General features: G+C 59.1%; 1 protein-coding gene across 1 annotated transcript in view; it reads right to left on the bottom strand.

The window, feature by feature from the left end:
• Positions 1 to 1,204: 1,204 nt before the first annotated feature.
• Positions 1,205 to 7,308, bottom strand: part of ERF (ETS2 repressor factor) — a 7,171-nt gene continuing 1,067 nt past the window's right edge. Inside the window, exons 2-4 of the mRNA XM_008048267.1 lie at positions 3,934 to 4,168; positions 3,441 to 3,556; positions 1,205 to 3,347 (exon numbers count right to left, since the gene is read on the bottom strand). Coding sequence (XP_008046458.1) covers positions 2,074 to 3,347; positions 3,441 to 3,556; positions 3,934 to 3,965 — 1,422 coding nt within the window. The 5' untranslated portion in view covers positions 3,966 to 4,168 and the 3' untranslated portion in view covers positions 1,205 to 2,073. The remainder of the gene's footprint in view (positions 3,348 to 3,440; positions 3,557 to 3,933; positions 4,169 to 7,308) is intronic.

Below are 7,308 nucleotides of genomic sequence, written 5' to 3'. Positions count from 1 at the left end.
ATCACCCAGGAGAGGGAGCAGTTGCCCACAGGCCACCATAGGAGCCTAGGTTTCCTGCCAGTATCCTAGCCCTGGATCCACTCTTTGCTGCCAACCAACATCTGGGACCACCCACCCTGGGCTGGCATGAGATGATGTTTAAGCACAAGTGGGTAGTGGTTGCCAGTCAACGTTCCTTCCTCCTCAGAGTTGCACAGGGTGGGGTTTGACTGCGAAGCCGGTCCAACAATCCCTGAGCCTTCAATTGCCACTCCATCTCTTGGTAGCTACCTGGCCTTGGGGAAACCCCTTTCCCTCTCTAGGCCCCGGGCACTTCACCTGCACTGAAGAGATTGGGCTTGTCTCCAGGGCACTTCCAGCCTGGATTCCTTCATCTCTGATTTGAGCTCACCAATCTTGTCCTCTTAACTTTATGAGTTTGTCTCCTAGATTCTACAGTCCTCAAAACCTGATCTGGATTCCACCATTTTGGCTTTAAGAAAATTCAGTTGCTTTTGAAAGAACATGGGCTTTGGAGAGAAACCTCATTTAATGTCCTGACTCAGCCTGAGGGCCTGACAAGTCACTCAATTAAGCCAATTGCTCTACCTTGGAGATTGGATGGAACTACAGTAGTGTCCTAAGTCCTCGGCACACAGTCAGTCAATAACAACTATAACTAGTGAGCCAGTCCCTACTCAACTCGCTGGAGGGAGGTTATTTCCATGGCTGGACTGACATATCACTGTTACCTTGCGAGATCTACATTTCAAAAGACAATTCAGGCCTGGTTTCCAAAGAACTCCCCAGCTTAATTCAGAGCACCCTAAGGAGAACAATGTGAACAGGGCACTCACTAGAGGTAGTGAAAAAAGGGGCTCCTGGCCTTCACTAGGTACCTGGGGTATGGGTAGGAATTCATAGAGCTACAAGAGGGAAGCCACTGCAGGCAATCAGAACAGCAAAGGCAATGGGGGGGTGGTGGTGAAATCTAAAGAGATTGATTCCAAAGACAAACAGATCCCCATGGAATAGAGGAGCCATCAGAGATAGACCCAGAGTACACCTGAGGTCAGGTGATGGTTTCCCAAGCCTGGATTTGACCCATTTCGATAGGGTTGGGGCCTCTGGCCACAGATCTACTACTATAGAGCTGATCTAGGTCCCATCCTTTAGAATTAGGCAAAAAACTGAAACCCTGTAGCACCTAGGACAGATCACCGCATCCAAAGGTCCAAAGTTTTATTATTTTGAATACATTCTCCAGCGGCCCCCCTTCTCCCCCCCCACCCTCACTCCCCAATACAGAATAAGGCTTGACCACAGCACCCCCATCCCACCCCAGGGGGCCCAGCTAGGAGGCAGAGGGGGCTTCCAGTTTGGTTTCAGGGCACCCCCTTCCCATCCCCCCACCCACCTGCCCATGGGCCAGTCCTAGGAGCAGCTGGGGGTGAAGGGGTTGGGCCAGTGCTGGGGTGAAAAGTGGAAGAGGGATAGCAGGCACTTGTAGAGATTTGTGGCCCATGGGCGGTACCTCTTACCCTCCTCCGCCCACCACCCCCCACACATGGGATTTTTGGTTCATTATAAAATCGTCCCTCCCTCCCCTGCTGTAACCTTGTGGGGTATGAGAAACCCAGGCACTCATGGCCCCTGGAGGGGCAGGGAAGGCAGGGCTGGGGCTGAGGATGGCTGGGGAGTGGAGGGGGAAGGTACAAGAGGCAGAGAACAGGGAGGGAGACAAGGCTTTACTTCCTAAGTGATTGTAATAAAAAAAGTTCCTGGGTACTAAGGCCAAAGCCTCAGTTCAAATATAAATTCCCCAGAATAGAGGTGGCCCCTTAACTTTCCCCTCCCTCCCCCCACCACCACTTAGAAACCCACAGACACAGGGAACAGCCCCCAGCCCTGGGCACCCACCCACCCCCACCATTAAAAAAAAAAGAAATTAAAGTTTTATACAAAATGTGGGGAGGGGAACGGGAGGAGGCAGGGAAGAGACTAGAGAGCTGCCCTCACCTCCAGGGCATGGGGGGGTTAAGGCAGCATAAGAAGCATGGGGGCGGGGGGGACATGGTCCCCAGCCCACAGCCCTCAGGAATCTCGATGCTCTAAGGAGAGCTGGGCCGTGGCATGTTGGAGGTCAGAGCTCACCCGCCTCGTGGTGAGGGGACCCCCAGCCTCCCCAGGGCCCTCCCCACGCACCTTCTTGTCCTCGCCCTCATCCTCAAAGCCCCCAGCAGGGCCCCCACCCCCTTCCAGGCGACAGTCTTCACTCCAGCGCCGCTTAAAACGCAGCTTGAGGGGCATGCACTGGGCTGCCCCAGGAGCCTCGCCGGGCTCGGGCTTGGGGGGTGCAGGTGGGGCACGGGGCGTCTTGAACACTTCCCCGTCTTCTTCATCCTCATCGCTGATGTCAGTCACCTCCACCTCCTCCGACTCGCCTTCCGAGATAGGCTCCACCTTGATCTGTGGCGGCGGTGGTGGTGGAGCCAGTGCCCCTGCCCCCTCGGCCAGCCCACCTGGGCCGCCACTGCTCTTGTCAGCACCTGCCGGGGCCTTGTCCCCAGATGCCCGCTGCCGGCGTCCTAGTGGGGGTGGCTGAAGCTTAAACTTGAATGGGGAAGAGGAGGAGGAAGAGGATGACGAGGCCGAGGAGGGGACCGGCGGGGTCTCAGGAGCCATGGGTGGCAGCGGGCACTTGTCAGGGCGCTGGGGCTGGGGCACCACCAGCCCAGGGTAGTGCAGGAAGGCGCGGGGGCTGAGGTGGTAGTTGTAGACGCTTTGGGTATGGGCCTGCAGGTACCGTTTCATGTCCTCAGGGCTGAATGAGAAGTGGGAGCCTCCCCCTGAGCCACTGGGGCCCCCACCACCACTGGGGTACATGGGGCTCAGCGTGGGCGAGGGTGTGTAGGCCAGGTGGGTAGGTGTCATGGGTAGAGCCGGTGAGAGCTGAGGGGGTAGTAGGGAGCCAGGCCCAGCCAGAGGCGACACAGGGAAGGGACTGAGGGGTTCAGGGCCACCCCGGGGCCGGGGGTAGACACGGAAGACGCCAGGGTCATGCGGCAGGCGGGCCAGTGGAGGCCCTCGGAAGGCACCCAGCTCCGGAGGGCCAGGTGGTCGGGCCCGGGGGTCTTCTCCCAGTGGCTCCTCCAGCTCTGACGTGCCATCACTACAGTCACTGACTGAGCCTCGGCCCAGGCGGCGGGCCACCACAGCCGAGAAGAGAGAGGATGACGACGAAGAGCAGGCCGGTGGGGAGCGGGGGTCCTCGGTGGGGGACAGCACCTCGGAGGGCGTTGAGGGAGGGAAGCGGAAGTGGCTGCCGCCCGATGGCACTGGCGGGGCACTCTGGGGCACCGCGCCCCCTGGCAGAAGAGGGGAGACTTGGTGTCAAGGACCCTGGCCTGGCCTGGACACACTGACAGACCCTCTCCACGCCCACCATCCCTGGTACTCACCAGCCAACCCCACATCAATGAAGGGGTAATTAACCAGCACCAGTTTGTTGAAGTTGAACTTGTAGGTGAACCGTTTCCCCTTGGTCTTGTGCAGAATGCGTTTGTTATAATAATAGCTGTGGGTGTAGAAGCACCATTGGGATGGTCAGGTACACGGGACCCAGGTCTAGACCCCATACCTTGACATGCGCTTAGGTGCAGCTCACAAAGGACAACCAAAAAACAGGAGAAACACAAGAGAAATCAAGTGCCCAGAGGGTGGGAAACAATTCTCCCCTCAAGCCTGGGGCCAGAATACAGGCGCCACCAGTGACTATGCTCTCGCCTCAAGACCCCTCTGTTACAAAGGACTCAGAGAAGGTCTAGGATTTGCCCAGAGTCACACAGCTAGGATTTACCAGAGCCAGGGATCAAACCCAAAGCCTATTCCCACAGGGAAGGGGTTTCCCAACCCGTGGGGGCCATCTGCATCTGTTCAGGGGCCCCTCCTCACCGTAGGGCCCGGCTCAACTTGTCGTAATTCATCTGGGGCTTGCACTTGCGGACACCCCAGAGCCGGGCCACCTCGTCTGGGTCCTTGATGACGAATTCCCCATAGTCCCCCTGCCAGGCAATGACGCCTTGGTACTCCTCCTTCCGCAGCAGCTCCAGGATAAAGTGCCACAGCTGGATCTGCCTGGAGCCAGGGGACGACTCCGGCTTGTAGGCCCAATCCGGGAAGGCAAACCCTGGGGATGGGAGGCAGGGAGCGGCCCTGGGTCAGGAGCCAAGTCTGGGGCTCTGGGTCCCATCCCAGGGTCCACCTTCTGCCCCGCCCTCAAATGGGGAAATCCGCCTCCCCTCAGCCAAGTCAAAACCTGAGTTAGAAGACAGTGTGTGTCTGTCCATGTGTGTGAGGGGGCTAGACAGGAGCTGGGGGGAGGGGAAGCTGGAGCCTGCTCCGGCGACACCGGGAGAAACAGGAAACCGTCGGCGGCGGGTCCCGGGGCCAGTGCCAGGGGGCCAGGCACCAAGCCAGGCCGACGGGCAGGGCTGCCAGTGGGGGAGGGGCAAGAAGGGGCACACGTGGCCAGTTGGGTTGGGGTGCAGTACTCCAGCCCACCCCACTCCCATTCAGAGACAATTGCACCCCCCCTTTCCAGCTTCCAGCTCCTCTGATCTCCTCCTTAGGAACTACACCGTCTTCCCCCCAAGACCCAAAAGAGCCCATACTCCCACCCCAGGACCCGAGAGGAGGATTTTTTTTTTTTTTCTTAAAAGGACCAGGAGGGGTGGGGTGGCTGGTTGATGATGAGGTCAGCGTTTGCATACAGAGAGGCTTCTGTCTTCCCTGGAGAGCGAAACCCAGACTGTCTGAGAGGGCCCCCCCCAAGCCCTGGACCCTCTGAGTTCCACTGCCCTGCCCAGACCCAGGCATCCGGGCCCAACCTGGCTGGAGGGCTCCAGCCCAAGCCTCAAGATAGCAGGACCCACGGGAGCTGTCGCCCTCTTCCCACTTCTGCCTTCTCATCCTCAGCTTCTTCCCTGCCCACCTGCCTGCCTGCCCCCAGCGTTAACCTTGGGTAGAGGTTGGTGGTGGGCTGGTTGGTCCCTAGAGGGGGTGGGCAGTGCAGGGTGGGGGAGTGGGGGGGCTGCGGTTGTTGTCATTTCCCAAACCCCCGGGTAATCAGGGGCCATCAATAATTCAGCACTAGGCAGCCGGTAATGGAGGGGTGGGAGGAGGGAAAGGGGAGGAAAGGAAGGAGGGGGGAAGGCAGGGCAGGGGCCCTGGAGCCACTAGACAGAGAAGGCCAAGGTGGATGGCTACAGATGGGCGGGGTCCCTAGTCCTAGTCAGGCTGCAGGGATCAGCCTCCCTGCCTTGGCCCCAGCTCAAGCAGGTACCAACCAGGCGTCCGAGAAACACTGCGCCTCCCTCAAAGACTCCACCCCAGTCTGGAATCCAACAGGGGACCATTCCCCTTGGGAACACAGGTGATCAGTAGTTTCTACTCCCAAGGGACCATCCCCTCCAAATCCAGAGCTCACTGTCCCCCACAGGATCCAGGTCCCTGACCACTGGCTCTGGGTATACTGGGATGGCCAGTATTACATTCCCCACCTAGTCCCTGCCCCATTCAGAAGTCCCAGCCTCAAACTAGTCCCTTAGGGCTCCAGGGATATGACCTCCAGTTGTTCGCAGACAAGCAACAGCAGCCCCTGTTCCACTTAAAAGTGACAACCTTGACAACCCCTTCCCCTGGCCCATGGCCCCAGCCCTCTCTTGGGAATCCAGGTATTCACCCCATTATCCTCACCCTGATAGAGAATCCAAGTCCCAGGGTCACCCTCAAGGCCCAGAGTCCCTTGGAACCCAAGTGACCAAGCCATCATGCACCCTCACATCCCCTCCAAAAAGCTCCTAGCCCCACTCAGGGTACCATGCTTCTTCCACCTCAGCCCCAATCTGGCTCCAGAACCAGGAGGGGGGCTGAAGCCTCTGAGACATCAATCTGGGGGTGGGGGGGTGTACTGACTTCCATCCTCCCCCCAAAATTAAAGCCACCCTTCCCAGCCCACCAGCCCCAGCCTCCGTGTCCCGGTAACCAGGCAACGTGTGTGCAGCGACAGTCCTGGGAGCGGGGGAGCAGGAGGCTAAAAATAAACTTTGCAGAAGAGAGGGAGTGAGAGAGACTACATGCAACACAAAGGGAACTCGGAAAGGAGGTGGGGGGGCTCTGGAAAGGCCTCAAGCCGCATTCTGGGAGCTGTCCCAGGCCCCCTTGTTAACCCCCTTCCCTGAACAAGCTCCCCCCTAGGGCCTGGACCCTGGCTCCTATTCCTGGCAGGGACCCTTCCCCACTCCCAGGCCCACCCCAACATCGGCTTTCCTCATCGGACACAGCATACATAAGGGCCTGTTCCCAGCTTTGGGGGGGAGAAAGAAGGAGGGGTGACGTCAGGGTGTCTCAATGGGGCTCTGTTCCCCAGGCCTTGGAGCCAGGAGCCAGGCACGGGCAAGGGGAGCATGTGTGAGTGTGTTGTGTATGCATCCACGTGCTTAAGACAGGGAAACACCAACCTGTACCAAGAGAGCTTGGGGGTGCAGAACCTCTGAAGGATGGGGTCCAGCAAGACAAGGAGAGAGTCACATTGAGAAAGGGGTTCAGGAAATTGCAGAGACAGGGTATAGAAGTGGCAGCAGACACACATGGAATGGCAGGGTCCCAGAGGCAAACCTGAGTCCTAGAGGCGGGGCAGGGATTCTCCCAGTCAGACTCTGTAAGCCTGTGGGGACTGAACTCCTGGGCACCCCCCAACTTCACGTGACTGCCCAAAGTTTTTTTTAAGGGGCTATGGGGATAGGAAGGGAGGAGTGGTAGTAGAGGAAGACCACGCCAACCTCCTGGGGGGCCCCACCACCTCCCCCACTCCAGGCAGTCCTCTATGGCGCCAGAGCCGGGAAGAAAACAGGAAGTGGGAAACAGCCACGGCACAGAAGAGAGGGGCTGGGATGGAGGATCAGATGGAGGGGTGCGAAGCGGCAGGATGGGAGGCAGACGGAAAGATGGACCGATGGACCGATCGGGAGGCCATTCCAGAGCCCCCCTCCGCCTCTCCCCCTCCCCCAGCCAGAGAGCCCACACACTGCTCGGCCCCGACAGGGTTGGGGAAGCGGTCCAGCGGGTCCCATCAGGCCAAGGCCCGCAGCGGGGAGGAAAGACAAGGCGGGGTTGTCTGGGCGCTTGGGCCCCCTCCTCGAGCAAGGGGAGGCCCTAACTGCCCCCCGAGGCCCAGCGAACCGAGAACTAGTGGGAACCTGGGAGTACGTGGGACGCACGTGACTGACCCTACAGCACTCCGCACCCCTGCCCCATCCCCGGCCCCCT

This window comes from Carlito syrichta, unplaced genomic scaffold (genome assembly GCF_000164805.1).
Source record: "Carlito syrichta isolate Samal-C Ts95f unplaced genomic scaffold, Tarsius_syrichta-2.0.1 Scaffold123301, whole genome shotgun sequence".
NCBI classification, from domain to species: Eukaryota; Metazoa; Chordata; class Mammalia; order Primates; family Tarsiidae; genus Carlito; species Carlito syrichta.
The sequence above is the reverse complement of the archived record's forward strand: the minus strand, read 5'-3'. Positions and strand labels throughout refer to the sequence as shown.